Source organism: Triticum aestivum, chromosome 2B, assembly GCF_018294505.1.
Source record: "Triticum aestivum cultivar Chinese Spring chromosome 2B, IWGSC CS RefSeq v2.1, whole genome shotgun sequence".
Lineage (NCBI taxonomy): Eukaryota > Viridiplantae > Streptophyta > Magnoliopsida > Poales > Poaceae > Triticum > Triticum aestivum.
The window spans coordinates 659752733-659778909 of NC_057798.1; the positions used below are offsets into that span (position 1 = coordinate 659752733).

At 48.4% G+C, this 26177-nt stretch overlaps 4 protein-coding genes across 4 annotated transcripts; 3 read left to right on the top strand and 1 right to left on the bottom strand.

The window, feature by feature from the left end:
• Nucleotides 1-11744: 11744 nt before the first annotated feature.
• Nucleotides 11745-15550, top strand: LOC123046547 (maltose excess protein 1-like, chloroplastic). The gene is made up of 9 exons (XM_044469945.1): nt 11745-12129; nt 12238-12393; nt 12498-12788; nt 12904-12993; nt 13631-13732; nt 13831-13949; nt 14708-14770; nt 14862-14923; nt 15030-15550. The coding sequence occupies exons 1-9, from the start codon at nt 11884-11886 to the stop codon at nt 15110-15112; spliced, it is 1212 nt and encodes a 403-aa protein (XP_044325880.1). The 5' UTR covers nt 11745-11883; the 3' UTR covers nt 15113-15550.
• Nucleotides 15551-15699: 149 nt separating this feature from the next.
• LOC123046548 (trihelix transcription factor GT-3a) lies at nt 15700-18510 on the top strand. The gene is made up of 2 exons (XM_044469946.1): nt 15700-16329; nt 17659-18510. Exons 1-2 carry the CDS (start codon nt 16096-16098, stop codon nt 18232-18234), a joined length of 810 nt encoding a protein of 269 aa, XP_044325881.1. The 5' UTR covers nt 15700-16095; the 3' UTR covers nt 18235-18510.
• A 2171-nt stretch (nt 18511-20681) lies between these two features.
• Nucleotides 20682-23622, top strand: LOC123046545 (uncharacterized). Its single transcript, XM_044469943.1, has 6 exons — nt 20682-21214; nt 21296-21544; nt 21928-22062; nt 22289-22471; nt 22658-22819; nt 22984-23622. Exons 1-6 carry the CDS (start codon nt 20771-20773, stop codon nt 23386-23388), a joined length of 1578 nt encoding a protein of 525 aa, XP_044325878.1. The 5' UTR covers nt 20682-20770; the 3' UTR covers nt 23389-23622.
• LOC123046546 (putative FBD-associated F-box protein At5g50270) lies at nt 23522-25552 on the bottom strand. The gene is made up of 3 exons (XM_044469944.1): nt 24577-25552; nt 24274-24447; nt 23522-23797 (listed from the first exon to the last, which is right to left on the bottom strand). The coding sequence occupies exons 1-3, from the start codon at nt 25495-25497 to the stop codon at nt 23522-23524; spliced, it is 1371 nt and encodes a 456-aa protein (XP_044325879.1). The 5' UTR covers nt 25498-25552.
• Nucleotides 25553-26177: the final 625 nt, after the last annotated feature.

The following is a 26177-nucleotide window of genomic DNA, read 5'->3' on the forward strand; positions in this document are numbered from 1 at the left end:
CAACTGTGGCAATGTGAGCCATTTCGTTGCGGATTGTCCTTACGAGAAGCGGGAAGACAATGGTGGCAAGTTCATCCGAAAAGACAAAGCCAAGTCCTTCCCCAACAAGAACAACTTCACCAAGAAGACTCCTACTCGCGGGTTGGTGGTTCAAGAAGAATACCGTGAGGATGATGATGATGATGATGATGATGATAGTGAAGCAATGGCTATGGCATCCGTTGCCATTTGCCACAACTCCCCGGGTGTCTCTCTTCGACTCACCCAACGAGAACATCACCGCCAAGTGCCTCATGGCCAAAGCCACCAACAAGGTAACCCCCAACATCAAAACCACCATTATTCCTAATCCTTGTTTGACCGTTGGCTTTGATGATGGTAAGGGGTCTAATGAGTAGGTAAATGAATTTGAGTCCTTCATGAGTAAGCTCAAGGACAAATCCAAGAAGCACTTCGTTGCTCTCTTGAAACAACTTGGTGAAGCCAATGACATGATCGAGGCTCACGAAGATGGAAGGTCATAGTCGTGACTATGCCGATGAGATATCGGATCTCTCTAATGCTCTTGAGGAAGAGTGTGGGCATCGTTTGGCTCTTGAGGAGTCACACAACGATGACCATGCCAAATTAAAGAAATATCTTGATCATGCTCTTGTTGTGTCTCGTGTGCTAACTTCCGAGAAGGCTAAACTTGGGGTTGATCATGCTAGACTCAAGAACGAGTTTGATGTACTTGATAAGGCACATAAGGTCTTGAAAGGTGCTCATGCAAACCTCAAGGAGTCTCATGCTCAACTCCAAGTTAAGCTAACCAAGGAAAATGCCACATTTCCTCACATGGTCTTAATTGATAATGCAAATGCTACTAACCCGTGTTGTGAGCATGTTGCATCTTGTGGAGGAGAATGCCAAGTTGAAGGAACAACTAGAGAAAGGTCTTGTGTCATGCATACAAGGTGAGAAGAACCTAAATGACCTTTTGAGCAATCAAAAGGAAGTTGTGGGCAAGGAGGGAGTTGGGTTCTCACCCAAGTCCAAGAACAAGAAGAAGAACGAGAAGAAGAATAACAAGACCAAACGACCTCCCCCGCTTAAGCAAACTTTTGTGAAGGAGGGAGAGGGTGCTCCTAAGGAGAAGAAGAACAATGCGAAGAGTGGTGATGCCAAAAAGGGCAAAGCCATCTCTCCCAACAAAGCCGGCGACTTTAACCCCTCTTATGTGTTGTGTCGTGCTAGTGATGGGCATATTTATGCTAAATTTGTTGGTTCTTCTTATGAGTACATTGAATGGTCTATTTGGGTGCCTAAGACCCTTGTTACTAACATCAAAGGACCCATTACTAAATGGGTACCTAAAACCAAGCATTGATCTCTTGTAGGTGTTTGCTTCCGGTGGGGGATCATGGTTGCTCGATAGTGGAGCAACAAATCATATGACCGGGAGCAAGGACTTGGTGGTGGACGTGCAAAAGATCCCATCTATGCCCACCAATGTCGAGTGGGGTGATGCCTCACATTCTAAGGTATTGGGTCTTGGCAAGGTTGTCATTTCTCATGATCTAACGATCGAGAAAGTCATGCTTGTTGTGTCCCTTGCATTCAATTTACTTTCCGTTCGTCAACTTGCACTCATGGGCTTTGCCACCTTCTTTGATATTGATACCGTGGCCCTCTTGTGGAGCAAGACTCTTAAAGTAGCCTTTGTTGGGCATGTCGAGAATGGTCTCTATGTGATTAACTTTTCGGAGCGACCCATTAAGACCGCGACATGCCTAATGGCTAAAGTTGATGTGGGATGGCTTTGGCATCGCCGCTTAGCCCACGTCAATATGAGATCTTTGCAAAGTCTTCTCAAGGGGGACCATGTCCGTGGACTAACAAATGTTAGTTTTGCCAAAGATCGTGCTTGCAGTGCTTGTATCGAAGGAAAGCTACATGAGACGGCTCACCCTCCCACGACTATCATCTACTCGAAGAGACCCTTGGAGCTCCTTCACATGGACCTCTTTGGGCCTCCATCCTTTGATAGTCTTGGAGGTAGAAAGTATTGCTTGGTGATTGTGGATGATTATTCAAGATACACTTGGGTATACTTCTTCAAGAGGAAGAGTGAGACTCAACAAACCGTCATCGACTTTGCAAATGAAGCTCAACGTCAACATAATGCAAAGATCTTGACAATAAGAAGTGACAACGGCACCGAGTTCAAGAACTACACCTTGGATGAGTTTCTTAGTGATGAGGGGATCAAGCATCAATATGCTGCACCATATACCCCTCAACAAAATGGTGTTGCGGAGAGGAAGAACCGGACGTTGATGGATGCGGCAAGGACCATGATGGCGGAGTTCAAGTCTCCATACAACTTTTGGGCCGAAGCCATCAACACCGCATGTCATGCATCCAATCGGCTCTATCTCCGCAAAGGCTTGAACAAGACTCCTTATGAGATACTCACCGGAAACAAGCCCAATCTCAAGTACTTCCGGGTGTTCGGGTGTAAGTGTTTCATTCTCAAGAAAGGTGTTCGTTTGTCTAAATTTGAGGCTAGAGCTTATGAGGGCATATTTGTTGGTTATGCTACAAACTCTCATGCTTACCGTGTTCTCAACAAGTCCACCGGACTCATTGAGGAGACGTGTAACATGGAGTTTGACGAAAATAACGGCTCCCAAGTGGAGCAAAGTGGTACTTGTGATGTAGGTGATGAAATTCCTCCCCAAGCCATAAGAAGAATGGGTATTGGTCATATTCTACCCATTGAGGAACCCCTTTTGGCCGAAGGAGAAGGATAATGCTCCACTCAAGTGGAGCCATCACCTACCCAAGACCCACACGCTTCCGAAGAACAAAGTGAAGGCCCTCAACCTCGTGAACAAGACCAAGGGCAAGATCAATCTCAAGATGGTGGTGAACCTCCAAATGATGCCCAAGGTCAAGTTCTCCCCCTCGAGCAAGTTCAAGATCATGAGCAACCTCAAGATCAAGAACAAGCTCAAGACGGCGCTCAAGATAATCAAGTTAACCCTCCTCCTTCCACATATGAGGAGGAATTAGAGCGTCGTGCCGCGAAGATTGCTTCCAAGCTCACCACCAAAGGCCATCTCATGGAAAATGTGGTTGGAAGCCTAAGAAAGGGGGTAAGCACTCGTAGACAATTAGCAAACTATTGTGAACATCACGCGTTTGTCTCTTGTGTTGAACCCCAAAAGGTCTATGAGGCGCTCGAAGACTCGGATTGGCTCAATGCCATGCATGAAGAACTCAACAACTTCGAGTACAACAAGGTGTGGAGATTGGTGCCAAGGCCATCGGGGAACCACAACGTCATTGGAACCAAGTGGATTTTCAAGAACAAGCAAAATGCTCATGGGAACATCATTCGTAACAAGGCAAGATTGGTAGCACAAGGCTACTCCCAAGTCGAGGGTATCGACTACGGTGAAACCTTTGCTCCCGTTGCTCGCCTTGAATCCATTCGTTTGTTGATTGCTTATGCTTCCCATCACAACTTTAAGTTACAACAAATGGATGTGAAAAGTGCTTTTCTTAATGGTCCTATTAATGAGTTGGTTTATGTCAAGCAACCCCCCGGGTTCGAGGATCCCTACTTCCCGGATCATGTGTATCAACCCGATAACGCGCTCTATGGCCTTAAACAAGCCCCACGTGCGTGGTATGACCACCTTACCGAGTTGTTACAAGATCGTGGATTTGAAGTTGGGCAAATCGATCCCACTCTTTTTACTAAGAAGGTCAAAGGGGAGTTGTTTGTGTGCCAACTATATGTTGATGACATTATCTTTGGTTCCCCTAACAAAGCTTTCAATGAAGAATTTGCCGCTCTCATGACCTCCAAGTTCAAGATGTCTTCGATGGGAGAGTTGAAGTTCTTCCTTGGTTTTGATATCAAACAAAGAAGAGAAGGTACCTTCATCAACCAAGCCAAATACACTCAAGACATGCTTAAAAGATTCAAGCTAAGTGATGTCAAGCCGGCTTCTACTCCAATGCCTACCAAGTGCCAACTTGACATTGATCCCAATGGTAAAGCGGTGGATCAAAAGGTATATCGCTCCATGATTGGATCCTTGCTTTACCTTTGTGCATCTAGACCGGATATCATGTTGAGTGTGGGAATGTGTGCACGGTTTCAAGCCGCACCAAAGGAAAGCCATTTGTGGCGGTCAAGCGAATCTTTCGATATTTGGCTCATACCCCAAACTTTGGCCTTTGGTACCCAAGAGGAGCAAACTTCAAGCTTGAAGGATTTACGGATTCCGATTGGGCGGGAGACAAAGTGGATAGGAAGTCCACTTCCGGAGGGTGCCAATTTCTTGGTTGCTCTTTGGTGAGTTGGTCTTCCAAGAAGCAAAGTTGTGTGTCTCTCTCGTCCACCGAAGCGGAATATGTGGCGGCCGGTAGTTGTTGTGCACAACTCTTATGGATGAGGCAAACTTTAAAGGAATACGGTGTCATTTGTGACAAAGTGCCTCTTTGGTGTGACAATGAAAGTGCCATCAAGATTTCTCTCAACCCGGTGCAACATTTCAAGACGAAGCATATTGAGATTCGGTATCACTTCATCCGGGATCACATTAGGCGAGGGGAGATCGAGCTCAAGTATGTCAACACTCATGATAACCTTGCAGATATTTTCATGAAGCCCTTGGATGAAGCAAGATTTCGCGAGTTAAGGCATGAGCTAAATATCATTGATTCGAGCAATGTGACTTGAACCCGTGCACACCCCACCTCACTCAACTTGTTGTCTAGTCTAGATGTAGGCATGGACATAGGGGGAGTGTTGCTCTCTCAATGAACTCTCCCTCCCCCCCATTATGCATAAATTGATCTAGTCTTTCACTTTAACCATTTTTATGGTACTGGTGCTTCAAGGACGAGTTTTGGTCATGGGTCCAAGGTTAAAATCTTCGCGACGCCATACCTCTTGACTCAAACATAGGTGGCCTCGGCCACCGCCCTCTCTTGAAGAGGTGTGTTCTGGTCCGTTGTTAGTGTGTTTGTGGCCGTGTTGGTCTTTCCTCCTTCTTGGCTGTGTTTTCCGTTCCTTTTTGAGCTTGAGCCGTGTGTCTAGAGGCCTGTTGGTTGCTGAGCGGTACTACCACTGGTGGTGTGCGGTACTACCGCTCTAAGCGGTACTACCGCCCACCAACGCGGTACTACCGCTGCGAGGTGGGGGCAGGGGGTTATATCGGGGGTAGGGGGAGTTTTCTTCTCCCCCATACCCATTCGCTCGCCCCCTCGCTCTGTTCGTCTCTCCAGCAACCGGGGCCTCGGGAGAGCTCCGGCGGATCTCCCTCTCCGAGGCACTCCTCTCCATTTCCTTCGGTGGAGACGATCCCCACCTTGTCCTCTTGCCATGGATGCCGGTGTTGCCCTCGTTCCCTCTCTCTTCTTGTCTAGATTTCCAATCTAGCATCTTAGGGGCAATAGTGGTTGCATCTCTAGATTTTTGGCCAAATCTAGGCTTGAGTAGGATGGAGAAGGCATCTAGGCAGTTTGGATTGGTGGTTGGTAGAAGTATTTTTGAATTTGGTAGGATGGTAGTGCCGGATCTGACCACGGCAGTAGGAAACTGTTGTTTCCCCGTCTCGAGCGGTACTACCGCTCCCTCTGGAGCGGTACTACCGCTTGGAGCGGTACTGCCGCTCCCAGGCCGCGGTACTACCGCCCTCTACCAGGTTCCACCATACTCTTACTACTCAGTGATCCTTTTTGGTTGTGTTTGGTGGCTTATGCTCGTTCTTTCTGGTTGTTTGCGTGTTCTTGTGTGTGGTTCCAGGTGATGAGCTTCCTGAGCATCAGGCTCGGCGTATCAACCCCGGTCGTGCCACGTCAAAGCGTTACCGCACAACTGAGTCTGCAGGAGGTTCCTCAAGTGCTCCACCTCCACCTCAACTCAGAAGAAGTCTGCTGTCAAGCCGAAGCAATCTGGCAAAACCGTGCCAGAAATGCAAGCCAAGGAGTTCTGGGCAAGACGTCGCCGCAACCCCTATGAGGCAGACCAAGATCCCACTTTGGTCAACCGTCCGTTCTGGAACAGGTTTCAGTTTGCCATCTTCTTTGATGTACTCAAGGCCAAGAAGAACCTCTTTGTTAACGTGCACTCCATCGACACCGACCATATGGAGAAGGATCCTGAATACTTTGGTGAAGCTCTTCAGATGTGCACTCAACTGAACATTCTTGGTGTCATGCAATTCAACAAAGATTATGATGCTGATATTGTGGCCCAATTCTATGCCACGGTTCATCTCGGGACTGATGAGGACAGGACACTGACTTGGATGACCAATGGCAAGTTGCTTTCAGTCAAGTGGAAGGCGTTCATGGAGTTGATTGGGGTGGAAGATCAAGGGCTTGCGTCTCCTGTCGGCTTTCGCCCACACCGCAACACCACCTCCACTCACAAGCAAGCTCTATGGCCCTACTGCACTTTGAAGATCAACCCTGAGACGAAGAAGGAAACGTATGAGCTGCCTCCCTTTCTGGACATTCTTCACCGTGTCTTCCGTGAGACTCTTTTCCCTCGCATCGGGAATCTGGATATGGTTCATTCTTATCTCGTGGACATGCTTCTCTTCTGCCAGCGTGAGAAGGAACAAAACACCGGAGAGTCCCTGGATATATCTCATGTTATGTGGTCTGAGCTTTTATCTGCTATCTCCGAGCGCAAGTGCCCGGTTTATGGTCCGTTCATCATGCTGCTTATTGAGAAGGCCTGGGATCGTGTATATCCCAAGGTGATGCTAGAGCTGGAGAGTTGGTTTCTCACGACATCAAACGTCTGAGGAAGAAGGACAACTGGGGCACTCAGGTCCCTAAATCTGGAGGTCCTTCGTCTGCTACTGCCATGGAGACCGAGGAGGAGGCTGAGGCTGAGGCTGAGGATGATGATGACTATGTGCCTTCTGCGGTAGAGCCCTCTTGGGCAAAGAAGCTCAAGCTCAAGATGAAGAAGTTGTTCTGCATGGAGGCTCACGGTTAGTACATGACTCATGTGGGTGAGAAGAAGGCCCGTAGTCGTCACAAGGAGCTCATGCATCAGTTGGGTGCCACTGTTAACAGTGGATCTGAGGACCAGCTTACTGAGGAGGAGGAGTGGATTCAGCAGCACTGCCCGTGGACCGATTCTGATGCCGAGCACTTCCCGACCGACGATGGTGGCGCAGATGATCCCGCTGAGACCTGATATTTGAGTCCCTCTCTTGCTATCACCTGGAGCCGTAGCAACACTCCCTCTCCTTTTTGGTGTCTTGATGCCAAAGGGGGAGAGAGTTTAGGGATTTGTGTTGTGTCTTCTGTCTTCTGTGTTTGTGTTTTATCGTAGTTTGCTTGGTTTGGTTTGTGTCAGTGAGACCTAAGTTCCAGTCATATGGTGTGAGACATATGCTACCTTATCTTCTTTCGAGTATCATTATCTATGTCTGTCTAGCTTATGAGTTGCATGAGTATCCTGTTATCTATGTTGCTCTCATTTACCTTGCTTAGGTGGTTGGTCTCTAAAATGTAGGGGGAGCGTTGATCCTGGTATGTGTGTCGTGCAGTCCAAAGCACTTATCTAGATAACACACACCTAGGGGGAGCCCATCTACATTTTAGGACGGTGGGGTTTTGCGCTTGTCCTATATCTTTCCTGTTTGTGCAAATCCCGTATTGTCATCAATCCACCAAAAAGGGGGAGATTGTAAGGGCATATTTATCCCCAAGATGTTTTGGTGATTGATGACAATGCTTTTGCGGACTAATCGTGTGCGTTGAGTTCTTTCAGAGATTCATCCTTTGGCACGAGACGATTACCTCCCCTCGGTGTTTTATTCAAGATGGTGTAGCTCCTTCGTTTCTCTGTTGGTGGACTAGTTTCGTAGGAGTCACCGTACTATCAAGAGGGGATCCGCTTTGGTAAGGCTAGGGTGGAATCAACACGTACACATCCTTATCACACCCGACGTTTCTTTCCGTTTCATTGGAGTTATCTTTCCTATCTGTGTCTGCCCTGTCCTGTCCCAGCGGTAGTACCACGGTCCTCAGCGGTAGTACCACCGAAGCACGTCAAGCGGTAGTACCGCTCCCCGAGCGGTAGTACCGCTTGTGGTCTTCGTCCGTAGTACCACAGTGGTTCCGGGCTACTACCGCCTCAACTCGAGACCGCTGTTTTTCGTGTCGGGTTTTACGGTACTAGTAGCGGCAGTAGTGGCGGTAGTACCGCTCCAAGCGGTAGTACCGCCATTGCTCCCGCGGTAGTACCGCTCTGGGGCCAGGACCCTACATCCCTCGTCAGCGCGGCAGTACCGCTGGGAGGGAGCGGTAGTACCGCCCTGCCCAAGCGGTAGTACCGCTCTGTGCATGGCTGTTGGGGGGGGGGGGTAACGGTTGGATTGTTTCCCCCACTATATAAAGGTGTCTTCTTCCCCAAAGTTGACTTACCTCTTCCCCCAAAAGCTCCATTGTTGCTCCAAGCTCCATTTTCGCCTGATCTCTCTCCCTAGCCAATCAAGCTTGTTGATTTGCTCGGGATTGGTTGAGAAGGCCCCGATCTACACTTCCACCAAGAGAAATTTGATCCCCCCCCCACTAATCCCTAGCGGATCTTGTTACTCTTGGGTGTTTGAGCACCCTAGACGGTTGAGGTCACCTCAGAGCCATACTCCATTGTGGTGAAGCTTCGTGGTGTTGTTGGGAGCCTCCAAGTGTTGTGGAGATAGCCCCAACCTTGTTTGTAAAGGTTCGGTCGCCACCTTCAAGGGCACCAATAGTGGAATCACGGCATCTCGCATTGTGTGAGGGCGTGAGGAGATTACGGTGGCCCTAGTGGCTTCTTGGGGAGCATTGTGCCTCCACACCGCTCTAACGGAGACGTACTTCCCCTTAAAAGGAAGGAACTTCGGTAACACATCCTCGTCTCCACCGGCTCCACTCTTGGTTATTTCGTGCCTTTACTTTTGCAAGCTTACTTGTGTTGCATCTATTGCTTGCTTGTGTACTAGTTGTCATTGCATCATATAGGTTGTCCACATAGTTGCATATCTAGACAACCTATTTTGTTGCAAGGTTTAAATTGTTAAAGAAAAGCTTAAAAATTGTTAGTTGCCTATTCACCCCCCCTCCCCTCTAGTCAACCATATCGATCCTTTCAGTGGCCGATGCTTTGAGTCATCGTGCATGCCTCTTGACTTCTTTTGAGGCTGAACTTCTAGGCATGAACCAAATGAAGGAGTTGTATCAGGATGATGAAGACTTTGGCCATGTTTGGGTGAAGCACATTAGGAGTCAGCCGGTAGGTGACGACTATTTGGTGTGGGATGGCTATCTCTTCAAAAATGATCGTTTGTGCATCCCAAGAAGTTCTTCGCGTGACAAACTAATTAGAGAACTCCATTCAAGTGATCTTAGTGGGCATATTGGACGGGACAAGACTATCGCTAACCTGGAATCTCGCTACTTTTGGCCACAACTAAAGAGAAATGCTGGAAAGTTTGTTCAGCGATGCCCTATATGGCAAACCTGTAAAGGACAAATCCAGAACACAGGGTTATACATGCCTTTGCATGTTCATGTAGCTCCATGGGAGGACATCTCTATGGACTTCGTCTTGGGCTTGCCAAGAACAAGGCGGGGAAGTGATGCTGTGTTTGTAGTCGTGGACAGATTCTCTAAGATGGCTCACTTAATCCCATACCGCAAGACAACGGATGCCCATCATGTGGTAAATCTGTTCTTTCGACAAGTGGTCAGACTTCATGGAGTACCAAGGTCCATCGTCTCAGACCGTGATAGCAAGTTTCTTGCTGCATTTTGGCTCACTTTGTGGAGGCGATTCAACACTGAATTGAAATTTTCTAGCACTGCTCATGCACAAACAGATGGACAAACGGAAGTGGTGACCAAATTTTTGGGTAATCTAATCCGTTGCATTTCTGAAGAAAGAAAGGGACAATGGGATTTGACTTATGTATTGGAGAGTTCTCCTACAATAACTCCAAGCATAGATCTATAGGAAGGATCCCTTCTTCCATTGTCTACACTAAAGTTCTGACACATGTGGTGGACCTGGTGAAGCTACCATCAAAGGGAAACTCAAAATTAGCATTGTCCTTTGCTGATAATTACACCGAGTTATTTGAAGAGATTTGTGGTGCTTTGGAAGCACAAAATCAGAAATATAAACAACTTACTGATTGCAAAAGGAGGCCAAAATCATTTCAAGTTGGTGATAAGGTGATGGTCTACCTCCGAAAAGAGAGGCTGCCTTTAGGTGTTAAGGGGAAGTTTAAGCAACGAAGGTATGGACCCTTCTCTATCACGAGGAAGATAAATGATAATGCTTATGTGATAGATCTTCCAAGCGACAGGGGCATATCAACACTTTAAATGTTGCAGACTTGACTGTCTACCATCCAGAAGAAGCGCTCTACGACGATAACTCGAGGGCGAGTTCCAAACAACCAGGGGAGAATGATGAGGAACAATAGATGAGAAAAAAACATGCCAGATCTGTTTGGCTACTTCTAGATACCTCCACTCTAGTGTAATATTTCTTTTCTTTTCTTTACCCTACCTGCTGTTTCTAGAGTTCTCTAGTTATAAGTAGCTGTGAGTAGAGTGGTTAATCTTAAATAATATTTTCTAGAGTGTTCCAGCTATAAGTAGAAGTATGTGAAGGCTTCTCAAAGCCCTATAAATAAAGGTCCTCACCTCTACTTTAGGAGCAGACTATGTACCCACTACTTATAATAAAACTTGTTCTTATCTAAGATTTTGAAGTAGATCTTGTGCCCTAGGAGTTCTGCATTGAACTCTTGCTGCCCTATCGGCCTACATTCGCCTCTAGAGCGATATCTAGCACAACACGTTGAAGTTGTTCCTTCAACACTTGTGATGTACACATTGTCGCAGCTAGGTGGAGCTGCTCCTCCACATCCTTCGTGCTGCTTCAGAAATCGCCGATGGTGCAATGTAGGAGTTACTCAACTCTCTCTTTGTCTTGCTGGTTTTCGGTGATCAAACTCACAAATGATTTTTTGTAGTTTACCCTTAGTCCCGATGCTCCACATCTCCAAAGCACTTCTAACGAACTCAAGGTCCGGGGTGTAGACATGACGAACAACGCCACATCGTCCGTGTATATTGATGGCCACTGTGTCATCGAGATCCATGTGTATGTGCTCAACACTCCAGCTTGCATAGCCGTAGTTACAATAGCCGTGAGGACCTTCATAGAGATGACGAACAATAGAGGGGAGACTGGATCCCCTTGGCGTAACCCTTTCGCATGCCAAATTCTCCTTCTCGGGACTCCATTGATCACTACACTCGTGCTCGAGGTTTGTAACAATGTGGCCATCCACTTGAGAAGTGGGTCAATCGTAGACCCCTGTTTCATCAGAGCCCACCCGAGCGCGAGAATTACGACTGCAGTGAAGACCCAAGTAAAAAATTTAGAAGATCTTCAAGAAAAGAAAAAGGAGAGCAGTATTTCTCAAAAAAGAAAAAGGAGAGCAGTGTTTCTCAAAAAAGAAAAAAAAAGAAAAAGGAGAGCAGTGTTTCTCAAAAAAGAAAAAGAAAAGAAAAAGGAGAGCAGTGAAGATTACGGACGGGGACACGAGCGAACGGGCGGCGGCGCGGGGTCCCGGGTCCATCGGATCGCGCGCGCGCGCAGCGCACGTCGCGCAGGCCAAGGCACCCGGCGCGAGCACGGCGCGCGTCCCCCGCGGCACCGCCCCCCTCCCTCCCCATCCTCCCGTCCTCACGTTCCCTTTTACTACTTCACTCACCACCGTCACACGTCGTGAAGCGCCCCCTCGCCTCGCCTCGCCTGAATCCAGCTCCTGCCTTCCACCCACCCCCGGTGCGTCTCCGATGTCGTCGCCGTCGCTGCCCACCGCGCGCCTCCCGCTGCGCCCGTCCCCTGCCGCGGCAACAACGCCGCTCTCCCGCCGGGGCGCGCCCGCCCGCTCCCTCGCGGCATCCCCCGCCCCCGCCATCGCCCTCAAGCCCCTCGTCTTCAAGGCGCCCGCGTCCGGCTCCTACCGCTCCGCGCTCCTCCTCCACCGCCGCCGCCGGTATGCGCTGCCCGAGACCGCCGTCTCCGAACCAACCCCCAAGGTCTGCTTTCCTCTCCACCTCCCGACATCGGCGGCGAATGTCGCGGGGGGGAATGTCGCCTGATTAAGGCTGCCTGCTGCCTGACGACGCTTGGTTTGGCGCGCGCAGGTCACCAAGGAGTACCTGGACTGGGACTCCCTGACGGGCAAGTTCGCCGCCAGCGCCAACGTGCCCTTCCTCCTCCTCCAGCTCCCGCAAATCATCCTCAACTACCGCAACCTCGTCGACGGCAACAAGAGCGCCCTCTTCGCCGTCCCATGGCTCGTACGCCCCTAATCATCCCCCCGTATTTCGCTTTCTTAGTTTCTCATGCTCTGATTGGTCGATTGGTCGATTTACGGCGAGCATTGTCTGTTTGGTCGCTCCAGGGGATGCTCACCGGGCTGCTCGGCAACCTGGCGCTCGTGTCCTACTTCGCCAAGAAGAGGGAGACGGAGGCTGTCATCGTGCAGACGCTGGGCGTTATCTCCACCTATGTGGTCATCGTCCAGCTTGCCATGGCGGAGTCCATGCCCTTCCCGCAGTTCGTGGCCACTTCGGCTGTTGTCGGCGCCGGGCTTGTCCTCAACTTACTCAATTACATTGGGTGGCTCCCAGAGACCCTCTGGCTGCTATGGGAGGATTTCACGACAATCGGCGGCCTTACCGTGCTCCCTCAGGTGACACTTACTTTTGTTCTCTGTCATCGTGCAGATCCAGCTGATGCCCCTGCTAGCTTATGCCATCCAGTGTCATGTTAAGCGTGATTATCTCAATGGTGAATTGAAAATGCAGGTCATGTGGTCAACGTTTGTTCCCGTCCTCCCCAGTAGCATACTGCCTGGCATAATCTGTGGCTCTTTGGCTGTTGCTGCTGTCGCAATGGTATGACACATCCTCTTGCATAAAGCTGTTTTGCTGAAGTTAGATGTGCGTGTACTCTCGTACCATCTCAATGCCTTAACGGAAACTAGAAAATGTGTAAGTTATACTGTACAAAGAGGTAATGGTAATTGTAGACAACCTATTGTCACTTGCATGACTTTAGTTAGTGCCCCATAATAAATTTGAGGTTGTAAAATAGCCTGTGGATTTAAGAAGCTTGAGTGCAGAATAATTAAACCCAGTTCCAAACTAGTACGAATCATGATAAGAGTTCATATTAGAGGTGTTTTAGATTCTTTAAGTGTGATAGGTTTGTTTCTCTTTTAGCACAGTACAAATCTGATCATTGATTCTTTATTTGGTAATTAATAGTTTACTCTATGTTTTGATCTGTACTTAGGCCCACTTGCTTCACAAGAAAATTTGTTCAATAAAATTTCTAGTACTTCTTAACATTCTAGGTATAAGAATGTCCATTGTATTTACTCTACTCCATCCTTTCTATTTCTGTTCATATGCCTCTGTATTAGAGTTTTCGTGCTAACTAAGCAATTTAGGACTAATGACACAATATCCACTTCTAGTATATTTGTCCTTTCTTATGTTAGCCCTTGATTTTGTGTTACATTAAATTCAGGCAAGGATGGGCAAGCTTTCCGAAGGAGGAACTAAATTTGTGGGGTCGTTGTCTGGTTGGACTGCCACACTTTTGTTCATGTGGATGCCAGTTGCACAGATGGTACTCAAACTTTTACACTTGTAGCATTTGAATCTTAAGTATTTAGTATCCCTTAACAGGAAGACATTTGCTTACAATTTATTTGGTGGGTTATGCAGTGGACAAACTATCTCAACCCAAGTAACATCGAAGGGCTGTCAGCGTTCTCAATGTTGCTTTCAATGATTGGAAATGCACTTATGATTCCTCGTTCTGTATTTATCAGAGATCTGATGTGGTATGTTCTATTTCAACCTATTCATTTTTCAAATCCGAGCACAACTGCATGAGAATATACAAAGGTGGACGCGTTAAAAAATATACAAAGGGGAATGATTCTCATCTGAAGAGTCAACCTCCACAACCTGCTTTTCTACTTCCCCAACAGAAACAGTCAATATCTTCCTAATCACCGTTTTAAGAGTTCTGCATGCTTTGCACATCGAAATTTATAGTTTAATCAGATGTGTTATGGTAAGCCTGATTAATGAGAAAAGTATCTGAAGGAGGAGCTCTCTTGGACCAATTACTAGTTGAGTTAGATTCAATCTCCTAGAAACATCCACCGTAGACGAGATAAGTTAGACTTATTTATTATGGCAAACAGAGAAGATGAGGTCATGTTAAAGTTATCGTTACTAGCCGGAGAGGAAAGAGATTCAAATTATGAAGTTTCCGAGCAGTAGGTGCTTAGCGAAACTCACTGCAGAAGAGGGTAAATGACTAACCTAACCAGTTTCCGTGTATGGAACTCTACCAAAGCCGTCCAGTAAGATATTTTCATTTACATCCTCGGTAATTCCATGACAGGCCATAAGTTGGTTGCTTATTTTGTGAAATTGCGATTGAGATAGAGGCCAAATGTAGTTCCATTGTAAGATAAGAAGTCCATTTCTCTTTGATGTTTCCCAATACAGTCAATCAGATGCCATTTTTTTTTATCTATCCACAGTTTCTTATATGACCACTCACTCTTGATTCTCCTAATCCATTTAGGTTCACCGGTTCTATTTGGGCATGTGCCCTACAAGGTTGGGGCAACCTGGCCTGCATGTACTGGTATGTTTTCGCAGCTATGAATGATAGCCCTGATTTACATATACAGCAAGTGTTTGTACAAGACTTAACCCTGAGCTGTTGCCCATTCCAGCTGCAACAGCATCAGCAGGGAATTTTTCTTCGCGACGACATTTGGGTTGCTTCTGTGGCTAGGTTTCCTCCCCGCTCCATCTCTAATAAATTCCGTTACTTTTCTTTATGATGAACCGCAACTCTTTGGAATCGGTCTCCTAACCGCGAGTCGCGCGCCGTGTTCCAGGTTTCACCTTCGGGAGAGACACCGATGCCTTCGGCAACAGCTCGCCCATGGATTCTCTGAAGGAGCTGGTCTTCGGGAAGTGATGACACCATCATCAGCAAGCAGTTGAAAGCAGCTGACTGTTCCGGGGTAGTAGGAACCAACCAGGAAAGCCCTCCTACAATAATTTTCTGGTGACCGGCAAGCAAGAACGAACCGGGCCGTGGTAAAATTCTTGGTAGGCATAGCATAGAGGTGAAAATTAAGAAGGGTACGCCGTCGCCGACAGTCCTCCGGCCGTGGTGAAACGCCGAGACGAGCCCCACCGCTGCAGCTTGCAGAAAGCGCCGTGGGTGTTCACGTGGCAGCAGAAGCTACCGTGTGGCGTGACCACCACCGGCAACGGCACCGGCCGGGGCCAGCTCGCTTGCGCAGAAAGGGTACAGTGGAGGAGTGGTAGCAGCAGATCTATTCTATTCGTTGTAAGAAAAATAAAAGTTTGCATTTCTTCTCACCTTGAATAAAGTTTACATTTCTTCTCACTCATGCAAATATATATGGAACAATTTTTTTGAGTGAAATATATTTTTGCTTGTTTTGGCGGAAGAATAATCTGTACAGTAAAAGGGTGGGAATATCTTTTGTTTGTTCTTGGGGATGGGAGGCCAGTGGGTCAGTGAGTGAGTGGGTGGGCGGCGGCGGGCCCGGGCCAGGTCCAGTCCAGTCAAGACCAGCCTAATACAAAAATCAGCCCGGTAAAACGATGATTAAAACCGGGAAACGCGGACGACAGCTAGTGTGAACGGAAGGGGCCCCGCCCCGTCGTCTCCGCGCAGAGAGAGAGGGAGAGGCGTGTGAATGGGCAGAAAAGTAAGAAACGTCAGGCAGCAGCTGCAACTGCAGCGGCATCCACCGGCGAGACGAGAGCGAGAAGAAAACGAAACGAAAAGCGGGGCGAGGCCACGGGCCAGACGCCAGAGGAAGGTCGCGTGGCAGAGCACGCCACCCAAAATCAATCCAGGCCAGAAAGCGAGCCGGGCGTCCGCCGCGTCACGGGCGTTGCTAGGCGGGAGAGGGCGGCGGGACGATGGAGGCGGGCGGCGGGGGAGGAGGGTTCAGGGACGAGCGGGTGCCGCAGTGGGGCGTGCAGGAGACGCGGGAGCTCATCGCGGCGCGCGGGGAGCTGGAGCGGGAGGCCGCCGCCGGCCGCAGCGCCAAGACGCTCTGGGAGGCAGTGGCCGACGCGCTCCGGGCGCGCGGGTACCGCCGCACCGCCGACCAGTGCAAGTGCAAGTGGAAGAACCTCGTCAACAGATACAAGGTACGTACCTGTGTGCTATACTCTGCCTGCCGCCATTCCCTTGCACCTCTGCCTCCCTAATAATGGAGTAATGGTTATAGCTGTCTGGTCTGGTGTCTCCAATTCTTCATGCTGCTAGGCCAGCCTTTGTGTTCTCAGTTCTCCGAGCAACGATTTCTCATGTAATGTTCTTACTTGGCAATCTGCAACGCATTTTGTGGGTGCTTTGGGTCCCCAAACGGCCCCTTTCTATCTCAAGAGGTCCTTTTGGGATTGGTAGGACAAGTTCCCTTCCCTTTGCTGCTTATAAATGACTAACGTTTCAATCAAAGGGAGGGATCTCTGGTCCTGTTGAATTAGTTGTTTATCCCTTCTAATTTTAGAAGGGAAGTTGAATACTTTTTGGCCCTAGGCAACCTAAAATGACCAATGAATGTGTAGCATTGTTTGACAAGTCATGTGTTGAATTGCACACCTTTAATTTCACGGAGTTTAAAATCCATGTCAGCCTAATGCAGTTGCCTGGCTGTAATGCTAAATTACAAGGCATTTTGTTTTTCCGTCTTCTTCTTATAGATATGCCCTAGGTCTGGGAGTGAGGCTTTTCTGAGTATAGTTGTGTCTAATTGGTATGCGAAAAAGTGTAGTATTCAGTTTTCCTTTTTAGCATTTCACTTTGTTCATTGCTGTATTTTGGGGTAAAGCTAATCCAACATGACACGATTGTTCCGTATGAGGCTAGGATAACCCAAGGAATCATCAACAATAATGGATAATTGCTCCTGATAGAAAGGGGAAAACATGTCAGCTCAGGTGAATATGGTCAGATTAGTAAGTGTGAAGGAAAAGCCAGGGTGGAATTTCTTTGCTTTAAGGGAAACTTCAGTGACAAACTATCCAGAATGGAGGCCACGAGTTTTGTCAGAAAAAGATACAGTACTATTTTTGTACACCCCGGGGGAAATATGGATGGCATTTCAGATGGTTTAATTAGGTTTATTGAGAAAGAACCAGGGCAAATTTTGAAATTTCAGGGGATAGACATGTACTACATTTTTTTCAGAGGAGGTTTGAAATTTCCATGTTAGGTTTAGAATGACGCTGATTTTGGGTTTGTTTGTGTGTTGGAACCAATTTCAAGTTTTCAGGTAAAAATGGTCCATTGGGATGTTCCTACAATGTGTCGCCTAATTTGTTTCCGTATTATCTTTGTCGTGACGACATTCCACTACACCCCTCTTTTTTGGTCATCTTTGCGATTATAAGTTTGCTGTGTGATTGCAACTAAGATTTATAGTACTACCTTCATTGCTTAGTTTATGGGGCAATAACTCTTTCTTTTTTCATCAGGGGAAAGAAACATCTGATCCAGAAAATGGTAGACAGTGTCCCTTCTTTGAAGAATTACATGCAGTCTTCACTGAACGTGCTAGAAATATGCAACGTCAACTCCTTCAGTCTGAATCGGGAACTTCAGTTAAAAAGAAATTAAAGCGACCTAGCGGTGACCGGTCATCTGGGGAGTCTGATGACAATGAATATGGCGTTGAAGTCAGCGATGATGAGAAACCCATGATAAGCAAAAAGCGGAAGGCCAGTGATAAGGGGCAACCATCGCAACGAATGGCGGAAAACTCAAGGACCGGCAGTTCAAGCATCCATGATCTGTTACAGGAATTCCTAGTGCAGCAACAGCATGTCGATATGCTGTGGCATGAGACGATGGAGCGGCGCGCCCAGGAGCGGCTCATTTTCGAACAAGAATGGAGGCAGTCGATGCAGAAGCTTGAGCAGGAGAGGCTGATGCTGGAGCAGTCATGGATAGAGCGTGAGGAACAGCGAAGGATGAGAGAAGAAGCAAGAGCTCAGAAAAGGGATTCGCTCATGACCACCCTGCTGAACAAACTCTTACAAGAAGATCTATAGAAGGCGAAGCTTCTTCGTCAACGGGTAGATAATGTACTAGACATCATTTTTCTTACCATGGTTCATCGATTCTTTTTAGCTATTGTAACATGCTGTTGTCCAGAAGATGATGTTTGATGCAGCTTATTAACTTTATAGGGCTCATTTGCAATTCTTTACCGGGGTTATATTTATATACTAATTTATTAGAGATGTAAGTATAAGAGATAGGTGATCTACTGATCTATGTGATTTTCAGAGACATTAGACTTTCAGGCATCAGTCGTCTTGCGTGAATATCATGTGCTCTAACATTTTCATGGCATTGTTCCTTTTTTTTTGAACAGTGAAAGGGCCCAAGGCCCATACTTCATTGGATAAGCATCAAAGCATAGATTACAACAGGACCCAACAGAAAAAGAAAACAACAAGTAAGTCCCTGACTTTTACATAGAGGACCCCAAACTGAGAGCAAGAAACGTGATCGGGTCCTTGGCAGCTGCCGCCCGGACTGAACCTCGCTGCCGTCGGGGACGAACCACTTGGTGCGACGAAATCGCCATAGAAGCATAGCATGCTCCGCATGGCTTCCGAGTTGCAGTTGAAACTGCCTCCCATAAGGCACGCAAGCCGGGAGGAATAGAGTCGGCCGCCATTCGACCAGAAGAAGCAGAGCACCGGTAAAGACCGGCAGCCAGCCAAGGGCGCCGTAGCTCCATCAAGGAATCCTCTGCTGATAAGCTCGAACTCGATCTGAGGGCTTCAGATTTCTGCATCTTCGTTGCTCCTCATCCACCCCCATGATGGCCTGAAAAAGCAAGCAACAGCAGATGGTTGCCCTCCAGATCAGGGAAGATAACAGGCTTATTGGAGAGGGAGAGCTCCTGCCAGATCCACTCCTATCTGCTCCCGTCCTCCATGGACGGCAAGCTCGGAAGGAACCCGGCGAGCACCGAACGCTGCCTGGACGCGTCGATGGGGAGCTCGAGAACGGCATTAACGCCAGACGCCCCGAAGGCAAGACTCTCTCGACTACTACATTTACTACTACTATATACAGAGGGGGGCCAACCGCCTATCCCATCCTCACGCCGGACGGCAGAGCCGCCGGAGAGAAAGAGGAAAAGGGGCAAAGTCGGAGCAAGCAAGACGACTCTCAACCTGAGCTACTCAGTGCCGGCAAAACAGTATGTGCGTGGTTGCGGCATTGTTCCTTATGTTGTGAACTTATAATGCAGACTGGATTTATGTTCTACTACAATGGTGAATTTGTGATTGGAACTTGTTTGGTTTGAGCCCACAAGAGACCTTGCCTGATAGAAGTAATGCCCAAAACCAGGGCACTGCCAAGATCGTGGCAAAAAAAGCGGCATTCAAAAAGTTAAATTCATTGGTCTCGGCACTCCCTTTCAGCGGAGTTATCCCAGCTTTTTTGTGAGCTAAATGTGACTGTTGAAACACATTACTACCTCTGTCCTGGTTTATTGGTCCCCATAGTATTTTGTACCAAATTTTGACCATAGATTTAACTAAGTAAAAAATAATGCATGTCAGCAAAATGATATCCCTCAATTCGTATTTGAACATAGTTTTGAGAGATATTATTTTTAATTACATGCATTAACATTTCGTTAGTTAAATTTAATATCAAAATTTTGCATAAAATACTAAGGGGACTAATAAACCAGGACGAAGGTAGTACTTTCTTTTCATTCTTTTCTTCAGATTTAAACATGAATTTCAAACGAAGATAGTTCAGGTAGGGCCACCTCTTGATTTAGAATTTTGTAGGAATGTAATCTTTTAAGAAACTTGCTGCTGAGAACCGTTCAATTGGATCGTGGTTGTCAAATTCCTACATAATACATTCCTTTGATCTCGATTCCCCTCTTTGACTCGAAAGATTATCACAATGTACTGAAAGAAAGCAAACGAATCAAGCAGCATGTCCATTCAAATCCAATATGATTAGAAAACCTAATACATTCGAAAACAAATGAATTGTAGCAAGAGGTCTGAGTGCATGTAATTTTTCCTCTAAAATCGAGTGCAAAGGAATTTCTTTCTTAGAGAAAACTCTTAAGAATTCAAATCCTGTCAATCAGACGACGTATGTGCGTTTTTTTCCTTTCTAAGGATCAAAATCCCCCAAAGAATCTTAGAAAATTCCTTGGAAGCAAACGAGCCCTTATTTTCTTTCTTTTTGACAAGTCTAATACTTGAGGACAGGGCGTCGACCTGTTGGCTGGGCAGCTGAGGTTGCTGCCAGCCCACCCAAGTTCGAGTCCCGGCACGGACGTGTCTTTCTCTCTCTCTCTCTCTCTCCTAATTTCTCCATTTTAAAAATTCAAAAACAAAATTTCTCCATTCTTTCTTGCTCATTTATGTTTAAAAGATTCAAAAGCATTTGTGAGTTCCAAACGGGTTGTGGACACAAGTTTTGGTTCAGGTCCGGGTTGCAGTGCATCTTCCCTTGACACGTTCCAGTAGGCCACTGGATAAGCCGCGGAGGTCGGAGGTCGGAGGCGGAGGCGGATAGGCGGCAGCCTGACCGGCGATGGAGGGGAAGCCGCTGCATCTCCTCCTCCCCCACCCTCGCCTCCCATTCCCAGCCCCAGGCCCCCTCCCTACCCACCGCCTCCGCCTCTCCCTCCACCACCGCAAGCCGAAGGCGAAGCAGCTCGCCTTCTCCTGGCCGCCCAACAGCCAACCGGCCACGCCCGGCCGCGGGGGCTGGGAGTGGGCGCGGGGCGCCTCCGCGGCGGCGGCGCTGGCGCTCCACCTGGCCGCCTGCTCCCTCCTCATCCTCTTCCCCGCCCCGGGGGCACGCGCGTGCGCCCAGCCGCCCCCTCCTCCCGCCGCCGCGGAGGCCAAGGAGCAGGAGGAGGGCGACGAGGAGTGGGAGGCCGCGCTGCAGCAGTGGAAGTCCAAGACCTACGCGCTCTCCGTGCCCCTGCGCGTCGTCGCGCTCCGCGGATCCTTCCCTCCCGCATGGATCAAGGTCCGCTCCTTCTCCCCTTATGCACTTCACACCATTTGCTTTGACTACTGAACGATTATGATTTTGGTTTGTTGTTTATAGGATTTCGTTGAAGCACAGGGGAAGCGGCTCAAGTTCAGCCCTGAGTTCCGCCCTAGTATCGACGCTCTCTTCTCCGAGTTGTCAAAATGCGTGGACAAAGGTCAGGTTCAGCCGAAATCCGCCATGGCAGCTGATGTCGTCTCAATTGGGGACTCCTGGCTCGGCTACGCCATTCGTAAGGGACTGGTAGAACCTATCAACAATGCTGAAGAGCAGGATTGGTATAGGAGCCTAAGTGACAGATGGAAGGTAAGAATCGACAGTTGAAGTGTTCTTCCTCTCTTACCAATTCTGATAGTCGCACTGGTTCCTGCTGTTAATGTTGTGTTGCCTTGTATGCTGTGATAACGAATGCGGATGGCTGAAGAAGTGTTATTTAATTTGTGTAGATGAATTTTTTTATAAGAAAGATATTCTATCATGTGAATCACAATGACATGTAGGTTTCTAGCACAATCTCCATAACTGGAATAACATCTCCCATGTTCATTATTTGCTTCAGTCAAACTCATTTTCTTCCAGGAAATATCATATTTGTGAAGCATAACTTAAATGTACTCCCGGAAATGAATTAGTCAATTCAAGTGAAGATGTCCAGAGGTGTAGTTTCCATTTTCATTATAGTCTATCAGGTTCATTTGTGCAGGAACCAGAAGGGAGAGGCAGATTCTAATGGCTCAGTATGGGGTGTTCCATACAGATGGGGCACAGTGGTCATTGCGTACAAGAAAAGCAAGTTTAAGCAGCATAACTTGAAGCCAATACAGGTAAAAAAAATTCTTCAGAGAACATGCAGCATTAAGCCGAAGATACAATGTGAACTATACAGTGATTAACTTGTCCTTAAAGGCTTTTGCTAGTACTGATTGAGTTTGACTATTTTGCTACTTATAAGTTACAAAATCCTTGTGAGTAAAGACACATATATAGATGATGGCATTGTGCACGCAGACATCAACGTGGTAACTACTCATATTGATGTACCATCTGTAGGATTGGGAGGATTTATGGAGGCCTGAACTTGCTGGGAAGATTTCAATGATTGATTCTCCTAGAGAAGTAATTGGTGCAGTCCTTAAGCAGTTGGGATCATCATATAACACAATTGACATGGAAACAGAAGTCAATGGTGGTAGGGAAGCAGTCCTAAACAGCTTTACACAGCTACAAAAGCAGGTTTCTACCAGCTAACCCATCTTCTCTATGTTTCTTGCTTTCCATCTATCGTGTTCGATCTGGAAAGTGAAGTGATGGTCCAAAATAATTTCGTGCAAAATGCAAAACGACCCTTTATAGGAACAATTAACAAAGTCTTGAATTACGATGTGCTGCGTTGGATTTAATTTTGGTATCCTTCTGTAGGTCCAGCTATTTGACAGCATGAACTATCTGAAATCATTTGGAGTTGGGGATGTTTGGGTCACAGTGGGTTGGAGCAGCGATGTCATCCCTGCTGCAAAGCGAATGTCCAATGTCGCTGTTGTTGTTCCCAAGTCAGGCAGTAGCCTCTGGGCTGATTTATGGGTATCTTATGATTTTTCCCATGCTTAATTTCATTACTGTGATTGTCAATCCATGGAGTATATCGCTGTTGTTGTTGTTGTTGTTGTTGTTGTTGTTGTTGTTGCTGCTTCATTGCAATAGTGAGCCTACTGTCTTATTGGTTGCATTGGTTTTATGCACTACAGGCGATACCTTGTGCGACAAGGTTTCAGACTGATCGAATCGGGGGCAGAACTAGAGGTCCATCTCCACTCATCCACCAGTGGTTCGATTTCTGCCTGCAAAGCGCCAGAAGCTTACCCTTTTGCCAGGAAATTATCCCAGGAGCATCACCGCTGTTCCTTGAGAACCCAGCTCCGGAGGTTCTGCAAGATCGAAACAAGAAGAAGCCAAAGCTGGAGACTAACCTTGTCAGGGGAGTGGCTCCCCCTGAAATCCTGGAAAAATGTGAGTTCTTAAAACCTCTATCGGACAAAGCAGTGGGTGACTACCAGTGGTTGATGTCGAGAGTGCAGAGACCACGAGGCGGTCTGCTAGGAAACGTGCTGCAGAGGATATCAACCGTGCTAGGCTTGAAATCGAGATTTTAGAGCACACACCCATCGACACGAAGTTTATCAGTCATAAGTATTTTTTGGAGACGACCACTAACAAACCAATAGTTAGATCATGCATAGGATCCACTTCTTACAGTACCACCTCTAAAAACCTCTCGTTGGAGATTTAATGTAATCCGACTCTGAGATTTGGACGAGAAATGCTGCGGATCATCTCGGAAACTTTCTCGGTTGGTAAAGGAACAAGGTACGACTTGTTGAGCACCACATTTATAGGTCTTGTTGCACTGCATCTGGATACTAGCAACTCTAGAAATTCCACCTGGTCATCTGCTCCCATGAACGTATTGATCTCTATCTCTTCAAGTGAATCGAGGGTCATATTGTTGGCCCTGTAACTCTCCGGCAAGCGACATGGACAAGCCGTCGAGCATGGGTCTTTCTGAAAAAAATTTCATGTAGATGCAATATTATTCAACAGTTGCAATTTTTAAACAAAATAATATGACTACATTAGGCGAAGAGCTACAGTACATAGTGCATTAATTATGGTACTGTGTGATTTTGGACCCCCTTAGCTGGCGAACGTTTTGATGACAGTTTCTTTAGAGCGACATGGCATTTTCGATGTGTGTGGGATGGCAGCTTCTACAGAGCAACATGACATTTTCTAGGAGGACGGCGTGTGTGGGATGGCAGCTGGTCGCACCATCCTCCCATGTCGCTCTGAAGAAACCGTCACCCACGGAATGCCACCCTCCCCTTGAACATCAGCCACATAAGATTCCGATGATTTTTCAATGGGCCTCCAAATCATAAGCTACTACTCCTAAACATGTTTCCTTAATTTCAAAATCGTGAATATTTGGGCTACAGTCTATGAATGAACTGATAAAATGAACCCCAGAAATTACGTACCGTCTGAGTGTATGTCTCCAGCACAAGCCTCCTTATAGCGTTGCTTCTCCTGAGGAGATGCAGCATGGTTGGAACAAAGCCGTGGTGATCCCCCGTTAACGATACCGATAATACGGTCTGACACACGGGAAGATTGTTTACATCATCCAAGAAGCTAGTGTATCCCTCCATTCCCTGAAAAATAATAATCGGAAGCACAAAAACGAATCATCAAAATTAAAGGACCAATTAACATGGATCGCCTGAGCAAGAGCAACAAAATCCATGGATTCATACGGAGAGAAGCCAATTAATTGGACGTACAATGAGGGCAGACAGTCTCAGCTCGTCGACCGCATCGAACCGCCGCGCCCTCGGGGGCGCCGCCGCGTGTAGGTACAGCTGCGTGATGTCCAGCCGCCGGAGACGACGAGGCACGTCGTCGGCGAAGTGGTGCCGGTGCAGGCGCTGGACCTTGGCCTCGGCGAGCCTCGGGGCCGAGATGTGGGCGTGGTGGAGGAAAGACGCGACCAGCACTTCGAGCATGGGGGCGGCGACCCCGAGCCGCTGGGCGCACCCGGCCCCGAATTCTAGGCGCCTGAGGGAAGCGGAGCGGATGGAGACGTCCGAGCAGGCCACGAGGTTGACGCGCAGGGTGAGGTCCGTCAGGCGCGGGCACATGGACGACACGAACGCCCCGAGCTCCCGCCCGTCCATGGCTGCCGACTGTATCGTCAGGACGGTGAGCGCAGCGAACGAGGCCGCCGGCCGGAGCCGGAGCACGAACTCCCCCGCGAGGGAGAGCGCGATCTCCGTCGCCCTCCCGCAAGGGGGCAGCTCGATTTCCTGTCCGTGGGTGGTGGGCTCGGAGCGGGGCAGGGCGAGGGACAGCGTGCCGGCGACGCGCTCCGAGGCGACGCGCAGCCACGAGGAGACGCGGCGAGCTTCGATTCGGCAGAGCCTGACGTCGGGCACGGCGATGGTGAGCGCGGCGACGTCGACGTTGGAGGCGGAGTAGGCGGCGAGGGCGCCTTCCACGGCGCGCAGGAAGGAGCTCGGCGGCCGGCCCGGCACGTGGAGCTCGTCGATGACGAGCTCGGGGATGCTGGTCCAGACGTGGCGCCAGCGGCGGGAGAGGATGCCGGTGCGCGCGGCGGCGGGGAGCGAGCGGAGGCGGAGGAGGACGTCGCGCAGGAGGTCGTCGGAGAGGCCGCTGATGCGATCGTCGCTCCCAGCCTCCTCCATGCTCGCACCCCGGAGTATGTTTTTAGATGGATGTGCGCAGAGGTTGATTAGGGATAATAATAGATTAGGTGATTAAGTCATGTAAATCACATGATGTTATCCTTTTTAGTCATGGTCTTTTTTTTTTCTTCTGTAGTAGATTTTTTTTGACATCTTCTGTAGTAGACACTGTTGGCCGCCGGTGAAGGTGGCAGCAAGTTTCTCGGCCACTCCGTTGTTCGGGGCAAGGGGTATGGACTCCGAGGCAGCGCCTCAGGTAGACATGACGGTGTCCACCAGACGGCGGGTGGTGTGCACTGGTGCCGGGGGTCACCCCGATGAGTGTAGGTTATGGTGCGTAGGGTACCCCGCGTTCCTCCGGTGCTAGATCTGAAGATGACATCTTCGATGCGTGCTGCTCTCTTCACCCACCGGACTTGGCCGGATCCAACGGATAGCTAGGGGAATAGGGAGGTATGGACAAGGGAAATACCTTGGCGGGCGGTGGCGGCCACGACGCCGACAACGGTTTGGGCACATTTCCCCCCTTGAAGGTGATGTCAAGGTAGTATCCCCCTTCTCCCTCCCGTGCACCCAGGTGAAACCCTCAATCTGGAACTAGGCGGCGATGGTGCTCAACGTCATCACCTCCTTGGAGGTATCGTTCTGGGTATGTGTGGGCGTGTGGCGGTGTGTGGGCA